The following is a 23080-nucleotide window of genomic DNA, read 5'->3' as shown; positions in this document are numbered from 1 at the left end:
ATATTGAAGACGTTTGACTCTTAGTGATCGAGGAGAATAAGTATTTTATCATGATCACGGCTTATCTTCTTCAGAGATAAAACGTGTGAAATTTTTAGGCTATCTAGAGCACTACTATGAAGTACTGGGAACATGGGAACACGTTGTGTTCCATGAGTAACAACCACAATCACTAATGTGTTACTTCCTCTACAGCAGTAACTGATAACTTCTCTAGTGCCCCATAAAGGCACTCAAACCTGTAACCGCGGTGCACTTAGCGACAGAACGTACACGTGAGCTTAATTGCCTAATATTCTTCCTTCATTACATAAACGACACATTTTAACTGAAAACCACGGTCTTTACGACCTTCTGCGTTTGATAAGTAATACTGCTTTCTTTTCAAAACCTCTTATCTTAGTCGCCAGGTTTCGGAATAAACGATTTTGTTGTGGATGTCATAAGGATTATTTTTTGTTAATGGCGTGTAACAAGATGCGCAGTAAGCTAATTAACTGTTAGGTTGCACTAATGGGGAGTGAGAACTGAGAAGTGAAGCAATTGTAATTTTCATGTCCGCCCATTAGTTTCAAAAATATAGATAGGTATGTACATGTACTTAATTTTAATTAATTAAAGTGCGCTTTTTAAGAATATGTTACAATTATTTAGGCAATAAACAATAAGATAGAGTTGTTTTACACAAAATCAAATGTTTCAAGAACGAAATATGTGTAAATTATCCATGGCAAATAAGTACCTACTTTCTAGCATGGATTTTTTACTCTATTTTACTTGTATTATTACGTCCTATTCGATTATAATAATTATCTCGTTTAGCTGCACCTAGTCGTTGTTTTTTACAGACAAAGTATACCTATAAGTAGTAGTAAAGGTGTAGTTTAGTGTAGTATAATAAGGTACGTACTAATAAGTTAGTAGTATGTACGAGGTAGACTGTAAGTAGCAGTATAGGTATTATTAGGGATAAAATCATAGAAATTAGAAATAGTTAAAACGAAAAAAAAAAAACACAATTTATATTCGTTATTTTCATTAAATCTAAAAGTTAATTCACGGAGGCAATCCAAGACACATAGGACGTAACTCTGGCGTAACCAGCAGGCAGACCGATTTCGCAACCTTGAGATGAGCCGAACGATGTCACACCGATCTGAAAAAAAAAACTTTGTTAATAGGAACTGTGCAAACTCTAGATAAGTCATGTAAAAAAATGTATATTCTTTTTCTGTTTTAATAAATAAAGCCATTGTTTTAGAAATTAACGGTATCATAAAAAAACCTATTATAAAACATATTGAGAGAGTTAAATTGTTACTTTCAATGATTATCAGTATGAATAGACAGGGATACCAATAGTGCGCTTTAAAAAATTTCAGCTTGTCAGCTTAGCAGATTATTGTTTAGCGAAATGTGTCAAAAAATTATGAATTTGGCGAATAATCGAAATTAATAGCATTAAACTAAGGTGCTGCCAGCACCTAAATGTTGAATTATTGAGAAAAAGCTCAGTTTTCCTGCGAGATTGAATTAGAAATAAAATATAGAAAACCTAGGACGTCAATACAACTCAGTACAGTGGGCTCATTTTGTTCGCAAAATCAGATCAATATCCGTTCCAGCAAAAATAAACGTACTTCAGGAGCCAATTTAGGAAGGTCGTTGTCAAAGTGTATCATCAACTAGGAGTAGGTATATAGGTATGGCTCGAATCATATTTTTATTGGCATCGGTCCGCAGTTTGAATCACCTTTACTCATCTCATACCCAAGAAAACAAACCCATCTGTTTCACTACTGAACGGCAAATTATTCTAGAGCTAAAACTTCGGAGCCTCTCAGGCATCATTATATCAATATAACACTTTAAAATATCGCGTTTTGTACACATATTTAATTTCACAAACGAGTCTACCGCGATATAATTTCATTGTTTTTACCTTAAATTCCGACCTTTCAGCTAAAAATCGCAATATATCGCGGTAGACCCGTTTGTGTAATTAAATATCATCATATCAAAAATTCAACATTGAAATTGAAGTAAAATTCAGTATACCAGTGTTGGAAGGCCATTAATGTTAAGAGCCAGAGGACCACCAGAATCCCCACTGCAAGTTCCTTGACCACCGGCGCCGCTGGTGCAAATAATTGTATCGGTGATATAGGGTCTGTAGACTTCATCACACACACTGTTGGGGATCACGGAGAGAGTCACGGCACTTAGGCGTTGTAAGATGCTGATGGTTCCACCTAGAAAAGACAATTTACGGTTTTCAATTGTTTTTGGTAGCGGCAGTTTTCAGAAACAAAGAAACTGTGGAGTATAAAGTAGTACAAAAAGAAGAAAGAAATGTGCAGTGTCCGAAATTTAACAATACCTCATTTATTTAGTTTTTATTAATGTACTTGGTACCTATCTTAAGTATGAAGATTTACATGATTCCAGCTGTTTCTGTGAACTCATTACCGTGGCTACCTTACTCCAAAATTTGCTCTATATTTTAAATTTAGTTAACATTTTAAAATTATGATATGTGGTACGTATGTTGATTTATACGTCGATTTAAAGTAGACCACTCCTATCATGTTGTGTCATGTTATACTTTGAGGTTGTGAAATAGTTTTCATATGCAACGCGCATGTAACACCTCTGGAGTTGCAGGCGTCCATAGGCTTCGGTGACTGCTTACCATCAGGCGGGCCGTATGCTTGTTTGCCACCGATGTGGTATAAAAAAACCAGTGGGAGCAAAGGAGGCACATTTTAATACTGAACTGAACATACTGGCTTCGTTATGTTGCTTTTTTATTTGCTTACATTATGATTTCGGTATTTTTTTACATAGGAATACATACCATCGGAACTAAGGCCGTATCCAGAAGCAAGCGCGTGAGATCCGACAAAAAGATTTGAAGCATCGTTGAAAGGCAGAGCGATCGTCTGGATTACATCTGTAATTGAAAATTTCGAAATATACCTATTCATAAAAAAATACAAGCATGAACTAATTGATCATTTATGTTTATTCCCTTTCTTTAAGTTCAAAGGACAGATGAAAACAAACGATTAATAATAGCTGATTGAGACTTGAAGAATGGTCACAAGCTGTTAATTTATGTCATGAAACTCATATTCCTTTATTATCAAATGTCTATTATTTTGCATATTCTGCTGTATTAAAAGTTTCATGTCATTATGCTACCACACATTTTCTATAATAAATACCTAGACTGAACTTATTCCTGGACAAAGAAGACGGACAAAGGGGTTAACATGAAGTCTACTAGATGAGGTATATAAATCTCTGCAGGCCTTTGCATTAGTGATGCATAGAAGCGGAGAAATAGCTTAAAAACTATGTCACGATCGTCAATCTTTAAGGGACGTTAAGTTGTACAATGAAAACTTACTAGAAAGGGTGACTGCAGGTATGCGAAGGATAGCAATATCATTGGAAACCGTTTGGGGATCCCAGTTAGGGTGGACCTCGATATCTCTAGTGTTGACCCGCACTCCGCCGGTGAACAGCAAGTTGGATCCATGGACAGTTTGGAAGGAGTTGGCAGTGAAGATCCCATCGTGGTAGCAGTGGGCAGCAGTAAGCACATGGGTAGTGGAGATGAGGCTGCCACCGCAGACTGATGTCAGAATCCAAAGGATTGTGATGACGAGACCAACCTACAAGAAATACTTATTCTCTCACAAATATGCAGTATAGAACAATTAGAAAGAAAGACCGTTTTAACATATTTCGAGCGGGTTTATAGTTGTGTATAGAAATAAAAATGTATTTAAAAGTAGTTTAAATATCCATTTTCGCCAAGACGTCATTTAGAGAACTCATTGAGTAATTCAGAACATAAGTAGACCAGTAGTGCAAGATAATGCAAGACTTACTTGGTAAGGAACTTGGCTGATATCAGCAATAGAACCGCCCACAATCCGTTGACCTTCCAAAGTTAACTGTCCTTGTTCTTCAGCCAGTTTGATCTTCCTAGCCAAAGGAATACCAATCTTTCCATGGTAACCTGTAGCAGATAGCTCTCTAGCAGAATCTGCGTATGACGCAGCAATAGCCAAAGTCAACAATACAGTTAACACCTTCATTATATCGAAGAACTGTTTTTCAATATTGAAATAGTTTGTTTTATATGTAATCTATATCTAATCTTTCAGACGAGTTATTGATTAACTCGGATTAAGAAATTTCATGCTTCAATTTGATTGATTTATTGGATTTGATTGCAAATTATCGAATTGAAATAACGCAATATTTTAGCTGTAACGTAAGTTAAGTACCTATACTATTTACTAGCAGATTTTAACTTTCGTATGTGTAAGTAGGAACTTCGGTCATCATCATTGGCCACAACATCTTTGCTGATGATAGTCTAGTCTACATTGACTGCGATGACTATAGACTTCTGATGACTAGAGTCTTAACACCTGGGGTGGTCCAGCAGCTCTGCGAATTCGTTTCTGCTTAAGGTGGTAACTTCGGAACTTCGGTATACCTAATTATTATTATACGTGAGACATTTGTCCAATTTTTCTTAATATGTTGTTTAATTACCCCCTATTTGTGCCTACTCAAGAAATTTAACAACACACCATGACACCATGGTCTAGATTAACTTAGGTTTCACTTTACACGTCCTGTGTTTGCAGACTTATAAAATAAACGACGATCTGGACGTTAGTATAAACGGTGAAGTTTGAAATTTAGAAAAGTAAGTCATAATCATTTAAAAATCTAACAAAACAAAACTTTCATTATAACTAAACTTGTACCTAAACAAGTAAACACAGGATGTTCGCGCCATCCCCTACATCAAGTATCTCGCGACCTATTTCCAGACTTGGACTTCCCAGCGCTTACCTATTCACACTTACGAACAAGTATGGGTTTGAGCAATAATTATATTATGCCCATGCCCCCGGCAGCATGTTACTCAAAATTCTACCGCAGATCGCCAGGCATGACCGACAGCAGGGAATGTAATTATGTATATTATGCCCCTACCGCTACTGCCCGCTAATTAGGGCCTGGTAAATATATTTCCGCGTGTGATTGGTAGGAACTAACTAACCTGATTGCTGGCTGGTCCTTTGACCGGTAGCGACTTGAGTTGCCGCAGCGGTATGAAACATAAATACAGCGTTTATATTTCATTATTGTTATTATAAACGTCATATTTTCATAAAAATTACATCAATAATTATGACATTGCCATACTTTGTCATTGCAAAAGCCAGCAGAGCATTCCTAGCATTAGCTTGGTCCGTCTCTACGTAAATGCATAAAGATTATACACACCACGGCCACGGTAGATCGCCTAAAGGAGATATTTAGATCGCAAAAAGCAGCAGTATGTTATTACTGCTACATCGTCCGAGTATATTAAACAGCGCTAAATTGCATGCTGCACGCGCTAACGCTCGGATCCCTTTGTTTGACATAATTATTGAAAGTCATAATGTAATAATTGTCAGATTATTAGTTATAATTCTGGAACCGTTAACTTTTCAGGAGTTTCGTAAAGTTCGCCTATAGATAGGTTAGGTTTGTTTTACGGCAATCCCGAAAAGTTACGCGTTTCTGAGAAAAACCAAATTATGACTGACGAAAATGCGGACAAACGATAATTATGACTTAAAACTTTATGGAAAACAATAGAGAACCGCTAACGCTACAACAGGTGCAGTCAACTTAACGCGAGTACTTTCTTGCGCTAGGAAAGCGGTTGGAATACTTCCTGGGCTAGTGCACTTTGCACCGCACATTCACAGAAGTGTCAAAAGTACACATCCCTTCATCTGCGGTGGAATCGGGACGTAACCTCGTTTTTACAGGTACTGAGGGCCTACCGCCAACATCAAACAATTGAAAATCGTTATCTGCCTCTCCATCGCTCTTGCGTAGGTATTCGACCGGCAGAAAGGCAGATAAAGTTTTTTGATTTTTCGATGTTGCCGTTCGACCCTCAGGTCCTGAGTTATGAATCATTTACAACGATATGGTAAAAAATGTTTATTTTATCTACTCAAATTCTAATGCAAATAAAAATGTGTGCCCCGTACAGACTAAGTCCCAAATATAGGCAGTAAAATTAGCTCAGTTTTTCAATCGAATCTCGCAAGTTAAAACTGCGTGAGATCACTGAGGAGTGCAATAAGGAGTAAGTACCTATTAATTGTGTTATACCTATCTTAGTTTTTAGTGTTTTTAACAATATCTCTGTTATGAACGACCAACACGGGTAATGACGATACCAAACTAGTACTGACATCATTTATTATTAATACAATTAATACTAAGTATGCACGTAGTTCTCTTACAAAGCCAAATTTTAGATAAACAATATCCAACTCTCACCGCGAGTTCGTTCGCAGTAATTATTATTGTAATAGAATTTTATACTAGGTAATCTGCAGCGAGTTGAAACTTTAATCCCGACTGTATTCATATCGTGCCCGCAACTTCATCTAACCGCCACTTTAATGAACCCTTTGATTCTTTGTGTGCACTATTCACTAACTCACTTAGCTCTAAAATAACAGTTTTTAACTTCGGAATATTGTTTCAGTTTTGTAGACTTTATTAGGCCTGTGGCCTCTCTGGCCTAGTATTTTGCTAGTGAGTGTAGTGACCCTGCTTATGTAGCCGATGGACCCGGGTTCAAATCCTGTAAGGGCATTTATTCGTGTGATGAGCGTGAGCACGGACATTTGTTCCTGAGACATGGGTGATTGTGGTGATTTTTATGGCGTTATTCATAAACGGCTGCTAACTTAATCAGTTGATGATCGTCGTTTGTCCCTATCTGTCGTTATGCCATATAGAGGGAGAAACGACGATCATCAGCTGATTAACTTAGCAGACGTTTATGAATAACGCCGTAGTATTTAACTATTTATTATATATTATCGTTGTCCAAGTACCCACAACACAAGCCTTTTTAAGCTTACGGTGGGGGTAGGAGTCGTGGGACTTAGTAAATTTGTGTAGTAATGTCCTATAATATTTTTTTAAATTAATTATTTATTCAGGTAAGTAATAGTAATAATTCAAACTGACAACATAATAGCGCTAGAATAGTGACACTCATTTCTGGCCAACATTTACAGAAAACCTACCTTTGAAAAATATCACTAGATTTACCTATTTTTTTGAACTAGATATTCTGTAAAGCTCATGTTACGCTTCACGAATATGATATTAGAGTCTGTGCGGAAAGAGAAGAGTCGTGAAATTTATTGGGCCCCATACATTCCACGACTCTTCTCTTTCCGCACAGACTTAATATCAAAATTCCAAACATACAGCCACGATGCTGTTATAAAATTACAATTTACTTGGTAAAAACAAAACACAAACGTAAAAGCGCCACGAGAAAAAAAGAGCGTCATAGGTTACACTTACACGTAAATGGTATTACAAAAACGTCCGCACAGAAGGGGAAAAATATGACAACGCTTTTTTATATTAATTGCGAATTCTTTTCGCATTATAAGCCGGGTGCACGAGAGTGTAAAATTTGAAAACAGACGAGTGTTCCCTTCATAGAAGGTAGCATCCTATAGAAGTGGTCTACGCGTGCCTCCGTGAGGGACAAAACATACGCAATGCGACGCTATAATTGGTCGAATTTATTTGTTGCCCACCATAATCCATACTAATTTATGGTGGGGAATAAAAAAATGTGAGACTGTGACAAGGACAAACAATAATAGCGCTTTCGCTGCTACTCCTACTGAAATATTATCCCCACCACTCATGCCCAATCCAGTTTAATATTAGTAATCTAGATTCATGGTTCCCTTTGTTTTTTCAAAAGAAATAGGTGGAGATAATAAAATGGCACCGGGCGCGGTGTCGCATAAGCCATGCGGGCGTGGGGGCTAGGACAGGACACCTTTGTGCAAACAGTATTGCAATTTTTAAACGTATAATAAGTAGGTATATAAAATTTACGGATTTACGAATGCTGCCACGATGTAATTGTCTTGCATGGCGATGTCATATACATATAGGTACCTAAACACAGACAGTTGAAGTCACTTTTCCAAATGTTTAGCCCGGTCAGATTATGTAGATTTTTGCCCCCGACTATTTCTTCTTTGATTGGATTTTTTAGTTAGTTTAGTTAGTTGTGTAGTAGTGTTAGTTTTCATTTTTAATTGATCTAGATTATAAAACAATACGTACACAATAAGTACATATTCAAGAAGTGTTTCATTATGTGTCTCAAGGTATCAAATATAATCCTAATTTACAAGTGTCATTAATTCAACGGGTAAATCATTTACTCCATATTCAGTTTAAAGTTAAACATACAAATAACATAATGTACTCCTTAGAATAATAGTACCTAAACGTAAAAGTGACAAGAGCTCTTCTATTATGAATATAACACCTTTTTCAGGTGGACATCGTACTGTTTGCTAACATGTAGTGTGTGCTATAGACATAGAACGGACACGTCCATAGAGAAGCGAGTGTAAAGTCGTTAATCCAGTTTGCGGAAAGAGAAGAGTCGTGGAATGTACGGGGCCCAATACATTCCACGACTCTTCTCTTTCCGCAGTTTCCGCACAGACTCTACATGCCGATGAAGTATAATTTACAAACAGCAATTGGTAAACATGACATTTCTAACTAGAATATGTAGGTGCAGGAGTGGCCTTGTCTTGGGTAGACATCGTGGGTGTTTGGGCTATGAGCGTGATTAAAACACTATGTGATCAACTAACATTTTAATTTACAGGATAACAACCAATAAATCACCAGATATCCACAATATTCACACTCGTTATCAATTCAGGTAAGAACTACTAAGAACTTAAGTAAATTAGGACGTACAATGCAACAATTAGCGATTCGTCGAGGACGTGGTGCGCGGGCGACCGTTAGGTTTTTCTTATTATTTTTTACTTGATTAGTGTTACGTCATAACGATCGCCCCGCTACCATCGATACGACGCTTCGCTAGAGCGAACCACTACGGCAGGCGAGCAAGTTCGCTCTTGATCGGATAGATGGCGCCACTGTTGTGCGCCGTTACCTCACGGCAATCAGCTAGCAAATCCACTATGTTTAACGGAGTAGGTTCAATCTTATTTGGGTAGATGGCGCTACTGCTAAGCGCCGTCACGGCCAAACTGACTGTCGACCGTCCTCGGGCGTTATTCTGTCTGCGAGTGGTCCTGCAACAAACCAACAACAGACCCATCTATCCGCTCGTCCAACCTGACAAGCTTAATTAAGCAAACATAGTAATCAGCTTACATTCAATATAATTTTTCCTCTTTTTTTTATCGTTATTCTCTACATAGTTGATTTGGACCGGACGAGTGTGTCCCTTCGATCAGCGATAACTTATTGAAAAGTAGGGCCTGAACCGGACTACACTGTCCCTTCGACCAATCAACGCACAAGCAACATATGCAAATAGAGAAGTGCATCCCTTCAACCAAAGACCCTTTGGCCCGGACGACACTCTCTAGCAACCATCACTTCTAAAAGTCTGGACCGGACGAGTGCATCGCTAACCAGACTCTGGCGTCGAAAGCACTGTCCTTTCGACCAACTTTACAGCACCATTATAACAAACAAATTACATATAAATAATCAAATAATAGCTAAAACTACGAAGTATCTTGTTCAGCATGAACTTCAACTTCGCACTGTACTTCCATCGTCTCAGGATCGGAACATACACTATCGGTATCGGAACCTGCAGTAACTGTTTCAGATTGACTTACAGATATGGTGTCTGAACATGCAGTTAAAGTGTCACAACTATTTCTAGATATTTCATCATTACCGCCTAATTCTAAACTATCTTCGACATTTATTGGCGCCGTCACGGTCTCCTCTTCATTTAATAAACTAGTTGAAATCTCAAGTAAACCTTCGTGCCCTGGAGGTACCGCGCGTAAATTTTCATGAGCATATTTAAATATACGATGGGGATTATTTAAGCTTTTTAGCTCATACCTGTCATTATCAAGGACTGCGGTTATAATATACGGACCCTTGAATTTTCTAGCTAGTTTTGTTTGACTGCGTTCACTACTTTTTATAAACACGTACTCTCCTTTAGAAAACGGTCTGATGATCGCACGGCCGCGATTAAAACGTTCGATTTCTGATGTCGCAGCTCTGTTGATATTATTTAAAGCATCCTCTCTGATAACATTAAGGTCTAACCGTGTGTGAGAATTTGTTGGAACAGGATCTATACTCGATATTCCTAATGATTGAGCCTGAATTCCGAACATCAGTTCCGTGGGGGTATATTTAGTTACAGCAGACCTAGTGCTATTTATCGCGAGCTGTACATTCCCTAATTCGTCACGCCAGGTTTTATTTGCATCGTTTTCTATAATTGTCAGCAAGCTCTTTATGGTTCGCATCACACGCTCGACCTGACCATTAGCCCTACTGGATCCCGTCGCAATAAAGTGAAGTTCAATATTGTTCTTAGAACAATAGGTTTTAAATTCTGAGCTAACATAACAACTGCCTTGATCTGCTATCAGCCGTTTCGGGGCCCCAAAAAGGGAAACAGCCTTTTCAAGTGCTTTGACAGCACTATTTGCATCGAGGGATGTAGTGTGCTCAAGAAGCACGTACTTAGTAAACGCGTCAATTATAACCGAACAGTATTCCCTCCGATCACTCTTCCCACTCAACTTTCCAGTAAAGTCCACATGAACAGTGTGCCAAGGCACCGGGATTTTTGGTATCGGATGTAGTTGAATAGGTTGAGCACCGGAAATACCTTTTGATGACTTGCAAACTATACAAGAGTCAATAAATTTGCGTACGCATTTTGACATTTGGGGGAACCAATACTGTTCATATAATTTGTCTAGAGTCTTATCTTTTCCTAAATGTTGTATTTCATTGTGAATATGATTTATCAGTGTCCAAATCAGGGAACGTGGAACTACTGGCAACCACGAGACGATTTTATTTCGCACTACTTTTCTGTACAGTATTCCATCCCGGACGTCATATGTATGTGCTACAGTTTCAGGTAGCTGATCGTTATTGAATTTAGTGATCAAATCCTGAACTTCACTGTCCCGTTTCTGCTCGACTGATAACCAACCCTGGTGAAGTTCGACAAATTGAACCGATTTAGTTTCTGCTTTAGCACAACTCGAAGGATCTACTAAGGGTGTCAAGTTTCGAGAGAAGTAATCGGCATGCTCCATTCCACGGCCTTCACGGTAAATGATATCAAAGTCGTACGACTGTAAATAAGCCCACCAGCGATGAACACGTGGCGTAAGGTCGACCTTAGATTTTGATGCTTTAAGGGAATTGCAGTCAGTATAAACCTGAAACCGGCGACCATAGAGATAATGGCGGAAGTGTTCTACTGCGCGTACTACAGCAAGAGTTTCTAGCTCGTACGAATGATACCGCGATTCAACTTCGGACGTACGTCTGCTAAAATACTCTACAACGTGAGGTAAATTATCCTTCTTTTGAATAAGGATCGCGCCGTAACCCTCAGAACTCGCATCAGTGTGGAGTTCCACAGGCAAATCAGGGTTGAAAATTGTCAAAACCGGCTCAGATGTTAAAATACTAACAATCGAATTACGAATCTTTTCGTGTTGTGAGGTCCATTGAATAGGTCCTTTCAATTTTGTTAAAGGGTACAGTGGACCGGCCAACTGAGAGAAGTTTGGAATGAACTTGCGGAAGTAAGAGGCAAGACCCAAGAACTGTCTCACCTGGGTTGCCGTTTTGGGTTGGGGGGAGTCTATCAGAGCTTTTATTTTTCGAGCGTTCGGTCTGACTTCCCCAGATTGTATGGAATAACCTAGGTAATCAACGTTTTGTTTCATAAAGTGACATTTTCGCAAGTTAAATGAAAACCCAGCCTGAGAGAGCGCTGCTAAAACATCGTCAAGACGCTGTAATCCCTCGGTTACAGAAGTTGAGTGACACAGAACGTCGTCCATGTATATCAGAGGCCTGTCCTTAAGGTGTTGCAATGCCTTCGTAATACACCTCTGAAACACAGAAGGTGCATTGCGCAACCCGAAAGGCATAGCAAGGTATTCATATTGGCCCTCAGGTGTTACGAAGGCCGTTTTTTCTATAGATTCAGGATGAATTGGAATTTGGTGGAATCCTGATGCCATGTCCAAGGACGAGAAATACTTGGAACCTGAGAGATGGTCAATTTGTTCCTCAATACGAGGCAGCGGGTAATGTTCCGGACGTGTGTTGGCATTGAGTCCGCGATAATCTACACAAAGCCTATCTGAATCGTCCTTTTTCTTCACTAGTAGTATTGGGCTAGCAAAAGGTGAAGTGCTTTCCCTAATCACCCCAGATTCTAAAAGCTGCTCAACTTTTTCCCTAACTATTTGCTTTTCAATTGGTGCTAATCTATAAGGACACCGTTTTACAATTTTGCTCTCATCAATTAAGTCTATTTTGAGCTCTCCCGTTTTGACACGATTAGTAGGTACACCATCAGTAAAATGGTCAGCATATTTATTAAGCACTTTCAGAAGAGCCTCTTTATCTTCCCCTTGTAAATCAGTATCGACATCTGTAATTGCCTTTTTGGTAGATATATCACATACGTTTGCCCTTTTTTGGTAGTTAAATACTAAACTATCATCGTCCATATAAACGCTAATTCCTTGCTTTAAAATATCCCTGCCAATTATAGCCGGCATTGATAAAACGTTATCAGGCACGACATGAAATAACAATGTCGCAGCAACTTTACCAATTACAACCTTACTAAGGATCTGGGATGTACATCTTACATCATCTTCTCCTATACCGCTAAGATACACTAGATCATCGCTCGCAGTACCCGGGAAAAACTTACAATAGCTTTCTCTTACAAGGCAACAAGATGACCCGCTATCAAATAAAAAGGAGACACGCTCACCGGAAGATGTATCCAAGGTTGCCCTCGAGGATCGATACTCACACAGGTTGACAGTCTTGACCACAGCCGCTTTACTGTTGCTTCTGTCTGGACACGCAGGAGCTAAGTGCCCAGGTTTGCCGCATGTGTAACAGGATACAGCAGGTGCTTTATCAACCGGACGCGTCAATTTCGAAGAATCCTGTGACGTAGATGTTCCAGGCGCGGAGTCTTCTTGTCGTCGTTTCCTACAATCAGCTTGTCGATGCCCTGCTAGGCCACAATAATGACATTTACCAATAAATTTATCATTGGCAGTGCGAGGGCGTTTTATTTCTGGTTCCAGCTTATCAGTTCCTTCATACCGTCGCTTTAGAGATATTCCACCGAGTATTCTAAAAAGTTGGGCTCTGGTTGTGATCGTATGAGCATTTAATTCACGACGTATGAGGTTATCTTTTTGACATAACACCGATATCACGAAGCCAGTTGTTATTTCTTCAAGCATTTCTAATTTGGGGATGCGATCAATCAAATTCCACAAACGCATAGCTGCTTCAGATGCTGTTTCTTTGGCACCAATTTCAAAACGCAATATATCATCAAAATGATCTTGATATAATTTTGGTTTAGAGAATCTGGCGATCAACGTTTGCTTAACAATATCCCATGTTAATTTACTGAGGTTAAGCTTGGTAAGACATGTGGATGCACGTCCCTTTAACGCCCTTGTAAGAGCGACAAGCAAATCAACACCTTCAAGCTGCTTGCTTTTAATAATTAATTCCGATACGTTACACCAACCATCTATGTCCGCATCCGAATCATCAGGATTAAATTCCAAGAGTTTAATCGATGTATTAGTATTACTCACAGTTTGGGGCGCCGCTAGCACGCGCGATAATAATGCTTCCATATTGCTCAATAGTTTTGAGGCAGATGATTCTTCAGTTTGCGCCTCTTTTTGCTCATTTTTCTGCCCAGTGTCTCCAACTTCTGATGTAGGTGCAGGAGTGGCCTTGTCTTGGGTAGACATCGTGGGTGTTTGGGCTATGAGCGTGATTAAAACACTATGTGATCAACTAACATTTTAATTTACAGGATAACAACCAATAAATCACCAGATATCCACAATATTCACACTCGTTATCAATTCAGGTAAGAACTACTAAGAACTTAAGTAAATTAGGACGTACAATGCAACAATTAGCGATTCGTCGAGGACGTGGTGCGCGGGCGACCGTTAGGTTTTTCTTATTATTTTTTACTTGATTAGTGTTACGTCATAACGATCGCCCCGCTACCATCGATACGACGCTTCGCTAGAGCGAACCACTACGGCAGGCGAGCAAGTTCGCTCTTGATCGGATAGATGGCGCCACTGTTGTGCGCCGTTACCTCACGGCAATCAGCTAGCAAATCCACTATGTTTAACGGAGTAGGTTCAATCTTATTTGGGTAGATGGCGCTACTGCTAAGCGCCGTCAAATACTTGTCTTGTGTGTTACCTATTTGAGAATAAAAAATGTTATATTACCTACGTTTCAATGTGAATTATATATTTTTTAAACCATTTTTTTGCCACATAATCTTACGTCCCGCCCGCCAATTATAAGCGATTACCGCAGCCTTTGGAAATCAGAATAATTATACTTATGTAGTACGTGTGGCACTGGTAATAAAGTCTCATTCTATGGAACTTGCTAAATATGTACCTAAACTAAAGTTACCAGTAAATTGTCATTCAGAGACAATTTCAATATGGCGGTTTATTTACATAGCAAGTTGTATACACGTTTGACATAGTACATAGTATCTAATACCTTTAAACGAGCAATTCTTGTATATTTATTTATTTATATGTATATATATTTCGGGGATCTCGGAAACGGCTCTAACGATTTCGATGAAATTTGGTATATGGGGGTTTTCGGGGGCGAAAGATCGATCTAGCTAGGTCTTATCTCCGGGCAAACGCCAATTTTTGAGACCTTATATATTTTCCGAGCGAAGCTCGGTCTCCCAGATATTTTAATATAAAAAAAGGTACTCCATGCCACCCATGTCCATACTAACAGGTCAAGTTTGAAAGAGGTTGCACTAAATTTTGGACTCGAGCGACAAATCTACAGCGAAATACTGGGGCACTATTGTGGGTATTGTTTTAATAAGGGTAAACTGTCGTTGCACAAACATCGTGGTGAAGTCCGCCTCGTACTTATATAAATTAAATTTCCTACGAGTATTTTATTTTATTGAACTAGGCTAGGCTCCCAGGTGACAATCGTATATTGACATAAACGCAAAACTAATAGAAAAACTGTATCGGTTCAATAGATGTTATACGAAAAGTCACGTGACTATGTCCTTGTTTTAATTTAAGTTTGTGTTTTCTATCAAAAATTGTCATCATGGCTAGGCCCCCGATACACAGGCCGCGTAGCCAACATGCCAATCGCTTACGCTCCGTAGCGATCGAAACGCAACTGTCACTGTCGCACTAATATGGAAGAGTGATAGAGAGACACAAAGCGTTTCGTTGTCGAAGCGATAGCGATTGACACCTTGGCTAGGCTGAGTAGTGGCGGTCGATCAATATGATTCAAATTTCAAACATCAGTTTATGTTTTTCACATTATTATTGTTGCCGATTTACAGTCATGATGATAGTTTTGGGTTTTTGCTGATACCGAGCTGTTGGGTGTGTTACAACCTTTAGCAATTTAAAAAGCAGTGTACTAGTAAATAGTTTAAATTTCACTTTGATACGGAAAGCTCTGAAAGTTTTCTTTTGACAACTTTGAGAAGTTTTTTAGTGATTCAAAAGTTTGGAGTGCGAGTTTGTTATTGGATTTTATATTTCTAAGTGGTTTACAAGTATTAATATTTCAGGGTTTCGTAGTTGCAAAAAATATAAAGAAAACGTGGAATAAGTAATTCTACCGTTGCTTGTAGCTTTATGATAAAAAAATAAATAAAAAAGGCTTTTACATCATTTTATTCATTGTTTGTTAAACAATATCAACTTACTTTGGTCACTGAATACCTAAATAGATAATAGTACTATTTACGTACAGAATATTTTAAAATAAGGAGGAAATGGAACCAAAATGACCGGTTCGGACAAGATTCCAGCTTGCGTGTTTCAGAAGGTGGCAAGTTCGAACCTTGCCCGAAGCGGTGAATTTGACGATTTTTTCCTATTTATAAATTTGTAGTATACGACTGCGAAGCGTCGAGCGATAGCTTGATTAAAACGCCAGTTAAATTATCTCCGGCTTTGCCCAATATGTACGATGTTCGACGTTCCGTCAGCGAGTCCAAAGCTGTACTTATACGTATATCTGTTTTATGTCGTGAAATACAATCAACGATTGCTCCCACTCCACCAAAAGCAGAGCCGCATGGCGACAGATCACAAGAGCTGCGGTGGCGCAGAAATCAACCTTGACATGACCACGACCACACTGTCAAGAGTTCACGACTAAGAAGAAGAGTTTTATGTCGACTATCCCGGTAAATTACAACATAAGTATTTCTGCCATCATAAAGCAAAAGTGCCAAACCAGTAATAAATTCGAGGTACCTATCTGTGAAAGAAATAAATTAAGCCTGAACATAATGCACCGAAACTGATTTTAATTAAGATAACTCTCTCCCGCCGTGCAGTTTTAAATGCATTCAGAGATGAGAATAAATGACCATTCCGACATATATATCTCTAGTACAAAAAGACAGCGAAATGACAAAGCCATGTAATTCATGCAACCAAGAACGTTGAGAACGGGCACTGACAATCCAACCTCTAGACTGAGCTTAGGCCAATTCTTTCATGAAACCGATGCTGCCAAAAATACGGGGGTGCGGGGGGACGAGGTGAGCGAATCCCGTGCCGTGATTGGTCCGTTCAAAGACACGGACCAATCACGGCACGGGATTGACTCGAAGATGGAGTAACGCTACCGTATGTGTGGCAGAGGGGGTAGCGCGACTATGCTATGTCTAGAGGTTGGATTGTCTGTGAGAACGGGTCACATTGCATTCCTTTTAAGTGAAGGTTTGCTTATATGCCTCTTGTTCATTATCTGTATTATTTTACAAAACTGTCTATTCGTACTTACTGCAATGCACTTTTTGACGATGTCAATGTCATTACGTTATGCCATGTCACCATCATGTCACTAAGTTCATAAGGAGAGAAAGTCAATCGCTATTTTGTTATTCAATGTTGACATTTGCAAGGAAAAATAAAAATAAAATATTGTTTTTCACTCATTTGTTTGTCAGTATTAAATAAATATTTAGTAATTCTTTACTTACTTACTTACTCCGTTGGCTCAGCGACCCAAAATGAGACTTGACCTCCGACACAAGACAGCGCCACTTTTCTCGGTCCTGTGTGACCTCTCTAGTAATTCTTTAGATGCTTGATATTAATACCTACCTACTCGTTGTGATCCATGTCAAAACTATAAAAACGCATTTACAATTTAATAAATAAGTGAATAAACAGAATAGTATAATATTGACAACTTCAAAAATGACACCTTTACCAGATCATTTCCTTTATGTCCGACGCCCAAATATTTGCTTCTTTTGCATGTATTTTATGACAAGGAACGAAGCAAGTTTTATGGCACGTAAAATAGTAATTTTATGCCCAAGCGGCATAATTTCCCCTCCAGTTATTTGTAGCTAAGAAGAAATTATTGCCTCATAAATTTGTTGCGCTAATCTTCCCTACTTTATTTGCTTTAGTGAATTTTCAATTGATTTTACTACGAGTCCCAATGCGTATGTTCTCGTCTATTATTAAAAGCATTTTCTGAGGTTCTCACATTTGTACAAAAATAATAATATAATTTTATTTTTTTATAAAATAATAATCATTTAATTTTTTTTTATAATTATTTGGATAGGAATTAAACAGATGTAGAAAGCTATCGTATCACGGCTCGTAACCATGCATGCAGGAGTGCAGAGGTATTAAGAGACTAGAGGATAATATGATTTACACTAGGTTTTTTAAAAGTCAATTTTTTCAACAATTATAGTTTGTCAAAGGACTGTCTCATTTCAAACATAGAGAGAATCATACTATCTTTGTCTTACACTAGTACTAGAACCCAAAAGAAAAGGATGAGTATAGCTTTGTTTGTTCTTATTTACTGACAATTTATTTGACCAACTATAGTCTCGTCCAATTGTATTATGCGATCAAAATAAACTAGAGTAAACATTATTATTATAGTCCCATTACTAAGTTGTTTCATCTACTTGTGTAAAAGGTATTAAATTAATAAAATGTTTGTTTTTCACTAGACGAACTGCATCGGAGCTAGTATGCAGCGTTTGTTAACATATGTATAATGTTTACCTACTATGAAAACAGGGAAACTAACCGGCGCGGATAAACATAGAGGACTTTTGCTATAATATGACTATCCAGAACCAAAGGAGTTCGCATTAAGCTCTCTCATCCGGTAAATGGAAATGCTGGAACAAGTATTAGGTACATTTTATTTTATTAATATGGAAACGCAGTTATGTATTTATGCATGGTATGGTTGTGTACTGAGTAGCAACTTACAGATGCGCAGTTACATAATTAGATATACAATTAGTAAATTTACGAAAAAAAAGAAATGTTAGGGACATGAAGTTATAATGTATACCTACCTACTCTATACTTACTACTAAGAGATCAATCAAGACACATTTAAGAAAATGGACCAGCAAGTAGTTTCAGAATGGAAAAAAAATATAACGAAACATTAATGGTTTCCTTTATAGCGTATTTTTCCCAAAATTTAACCTTTTTGAAGTGAAAACTTCTTTAGCGGCGCTGTGCACTTTTTGAGGTGGGGAAAAATGTTAAACTCGCAAGAGATGACGTGACCGTAAGACAGACACGTGACCTGATCGAAAAACTGTTACATGTAATGTCATTGAGTTTTTCTTTATTGATTTAAATGCCATCTATTAGTTAGTGAATTTAGCTCTAACTGGTATAATATAACTCGAGTACTAACAGTGATGTGCTTAGGGATTTCAAGTAATGCGATGAAAAACGCTAGATGGCGTTAACCTCAATTATACATAATGCATATTGCACTAATCATTGAGTTTTCACTTCTGCCGGCACTCCCTGAGTGCAACCCGTTGTTTTTTTTTAAAGACGACTAAAAAGTTTTCAGATAAAAGTCATCAATATTTATCTGCAATTTGTCATCTATTTTTTGATTTTCAGCTATTTCTGTTCGTACGCTGAACGTGCACCTGTCAACTACTTTAATTACGTCAGCTATTCGCTTCGAGCAGGCGTTTCGGACGTTGAAGGATCGGACTCCGCACATTAACCGGTACGGTAAGGACCTAAACGTACCACAACAATAGCCCTTACACCTTCACAATAAGGACCATCCCAAAACAGTTAATGAGGAAATACGGAAGGGGGCCCGAGTAATCACACCCTATTTGCGGATTCCCTTCGTATTTGTATTTGTCTGTTTTGGAAGCGCATTTTCGGAATTTGGGGATTTTTGAGTCTAAAATAAATACTGATATTTTGCGTGTAAAATGATTATGACTATGAATGGTTTACGATTTGTGTGGAAGTCCATTATGTTAGTGCTGTCAAGTCACGGTGAAACTATTTATATAGTTACACATTATGAAACCTCGATGACATTAAGATACGTCTTCTTACATACCTATACGTATCTTAAAAGTTCGAATTAGGGCGATTGGCGTTGTGATTCTTCCTACACCCAGTCCTACAGTAAATCCCTTAATACCTTGTTAGGTATTAGAAAACAATGTGTATAGTAGACTGTATATAGATAGGCACATAAAAATATCCATAACACATAACCCAAGATTAAACAAACGTGCTCACTGGCTCATCATCAAATAAATGACCTTAAATACCATGATTAGAAGTATTAGAACCCAGGACCTCCAGTTTCGCAAGCAAAATCATTACGGACCAGGCTGCAAGATTTTTATTCTATTTTGACAAATGTAGACCCTTTCTGCCGATAAGTATAAATAATGTATGATTATATTCATGAAGCATCCTTAGGAGGTCACAAATTCTTGGATTATCGCCAGTGGCCTGACGTGGATTTGTTACAAGAGTAGAAAATTCAGTGTTCACCCGCCTTAAGTCTTTCTCCAGAGCAGCAGTTTCTATGGAGGTATTTTAGTAAAACAAATGTACCTGGAATCATAATGATTACTTTCATTTTATTTTTGTCAGAAATGCTCTCTGCTGAAGTAAATGTATAGGTTTACTTGCTTCCGCTCGCGACGTGTATATATCTCTTAAAAAAGCAATTTTAATGTGTAACTAGTTTTGCTCTGCTTCTAGGCATTTTGTATATGGGTATAGTTTTGCAAAATGTGATTTTGACAGAGAATAGTTCGTATTTTTCCTCAGTCCTTCCGTTTTTCAAATCGATATACATCTGTTTGACACGGATTTAAACTTTCACGATTTTTACTCATTATTATTCACAACGACGGTACTTAAGTCCTTTAAATTAAGTTCGTGTAAAACGTTCAAGTTAATAAACAAGTCCAAGTGCGGGTAGTTCGAAAAACTCGCGCGCCTAGAAAATGTTGATGTCAACTTTAGCCAGTCTTCTCCGAGACCACGGAGACAACGCCGTCCTCGAAACGTCGGAGGTAAATGCAAAACTTAATTTTACGCGATGAAGTCCCGTCGTTGTGAATAATACTAACCCATTTGAATTGTTTATTTCAGGAATAATTATTGTAGTAACCGAAGACAGCATTAACTTCACTTTACTTTGGCGACGTTTGAAAAGTTATAATAGTGTCAGTCATTAACATCTACAACCAATAAGTAAGTAATAGTAATAATAATTTTCACATTTTTCTAATTAAATGAGTATGAGTTAGACTTACTAACGACCCTATTAGAATATAAGTTTTTGGCAATTTTTTTTTATTTTTGGTACAAGCTTTTATCGCTGACTGTACTTTTCTTACGACAGACAACTAATACTTATCGAGACAATTCTAAAAACCCCTAACACAATTAGGTTGCGTTGTTTCATCACAGAGTTCATATGGCCTCCTCTGTCTCCATCATCAGATCAGTTCGACAGTACCATATTATTGTATTGTCATCAGAACTACATACAGCTGCAAATTTTCATGACGCTACGATCCTTGGAAGATGGTTAAATTATGAGTGGTTACCTTAGATTCCATTACATAGTTATTACATACAGGTCGACCTAATAAAAGCTTGTTAAAAAGTGGTTACTCCACAGCCTTCCCTGTTCCCACTATTCGGCATAGACAGGGGTGTACATCGGGAAACTGTCGGATTACGCTGGCTGTGGCCTCAAACGGAAACTTTTATCCTTCACCGTTTTTATATTCGCAGCGACGTATACATACTTGAGGAATTAAGCATACGGGACTTTTCGTGGCAACCCGCGCATATATTTTCCAACATTGAATAAGATAAAGCTGCAGGTGTATTTCCGGATTTTGTAGTTCAGGCACGCGAGATAGTTTTATACTGGCGTAGAGTCATTGAGGAGTTGCGAGGTTACACTAAAGTTGCTTTATGTAAACTTGGTCTTTGTGCCTCTACATGTGAAAGGCTTGAAGTGGTTTTAGTTGCATTCAGAAATTAAAATTATTTGAAATAATTAGGTAACGTCATTGCCAATTCAAGAATGCCACAATTCCCTGCAACTTCATAATTGAGTCCTCCGCATAACTCCGCAATGTCGCTGAATAATTAAAAAATGAATGATTAAAAACATTAAAGCCGGTTACTTTGCCAAGCGTGGGCGTAAAAGAAAATATTTTCTCTTGCAAAAAGCGGTAAAAAGACTTTATAATACGTCAAGGGTCATTACACGGTTGTTGAATTCACGGCACACGTGCAAACAACCTCTAAACGAGTAGGTATATGCGCACTTAGCTTTATAGCGAAATTATTTTCTTTAATGTGACAGTCATTAGGATAAACAAAGCTTGAACGGCCATTTGGAAATAGAGAGTAATTTACTCGGGCTTGTTAGGGTATGCGCACACTGGCATTAATTTGGGTCCATTCAGGCGGCGGGGATTTTGCTGATCACGGAATGACTAATAGGTGGACGTATGCGCTTAGCGCCGTGTTCGGGAGATATGCCTCACGATTATTGTTTGTGCAATGTGGTGTTTGCATTTTCAACATTACTGCTGTACTGACATCGGAAAATACCCTTTACCTACTCGTATATACTTAATTACGTCTTATTCGTTTGGAAGTGGTTTCTACATTTGAAAAAGATGGCACATGTGTGCTATATGCAGGTGTAGGGGTTGGCGCTAGTACTTAGATGAAAAAAAAAAACGTTGGTAAGTCTGTACTTCTTCGTTAATACTTTAGTGACCACTGGTCTGGCCTAGTGGGTAGTGACCCTGTCTGTGAAGCCGCGGTCCTGCGGGTTCGAATCCCGGTAAGGGCATTTATTAGTGTGAGGAGCACAGATTTGTCCCTGAGTCTTGGGTGTTTTCTGTGTACTTATGTATGTGTATATTATATATGTCGGAGCGAGACGCCAGAAAGACGTATTGCAGCATTACAGTTCATAGTTAGACGCCTGTATAAAGTCGATTAGCAATGTTTGGCTACGTATTATTTGCTTGTAATGAAATAATAAAGTTGCGTAGTGAATAACGCCACCATCTATTGGCGTATTGATGAACTAAGATGACAGGTAGAAGGCTTTGGAACGTCAAGAGGGGTATCTTGAGTGAACGTAGGCACGAACTGGCATTTTTGTCGTTATGTTGGTAGACTGGTCAGGCAGGTTTGCCAACTTAATTTGGAGGCGGGAGCAGTTGGCTCCGCCGCGGGGACTTTCTTCTTGATCGGACTGCGCTAGAGATCGGACGTTAGCCAAGCTCGTGCCTAATTCGCTACGTTCCTGAAGGCTTATACCTGAAGGATTATTCTGAAAGCTTATAGATTCTCACATTCTTTAACCGTTTAGCTAAGTGTTTTATTCCAAGTGTTATTTTGATTTCTTATGTGCCATTAGAAGCTTACTTTTGTAAAATAAAGAAACTATGTGTTGTTTTGAAAAGATGTGTCCCGCCGAGTTTGTTGCCGGGTTAAATCTTCTCGGG

General features: G+C 38.4%; 1 protein-coding gene across 1 annotated transcript; it reads right to left on the bottom strand.

Moving 5' to 3' along the window:
* Positions 1-1051: 1051 nt before the first annotated feature.
* On the bottom strand, positions 1052-4123 carry LOC134653719 (brachyurin-like). Its single transcript, XM_063509113.1, has 5 exons — positions 3900-4123; positions 3413-3680; positions 2858-2953; positions 2059-2252; positions 1052-1156 (listed from the first exon to the last, which is right to left on the bottom strand). Exons 1-5 carry the CDS (start codon positions 4107-4109, stop codon positions 1052-1054), a joined length of 873 nt encoding a protein of 290 aa, XP_063365183.1. The 5' UTR covers positions 4110-4123.
* Positions 4124-23080: the final 18957 nt, after the last annotated feature.

The sequence above is a fragment of the Cydia amplana genome, chromosome 13 (assembly GCF_948474715.1).
Source record: "Cydia amplana chromosome 13, ilCydAmpl1.1, whole genome shotgun sequence".
In the NCBI taxonomy this organism is placed as follows: domain Eukaryota; kingdom Metazoa; phylum Arthropoda; class Insecta; order Lepidoptera; family Tortricidae; genus Cydia; species Cydia amplana.
Note: the sequence above shows the minus strand (reverse complement) of the source record. Positions and strands in the feature narration are given on the sequence as shown.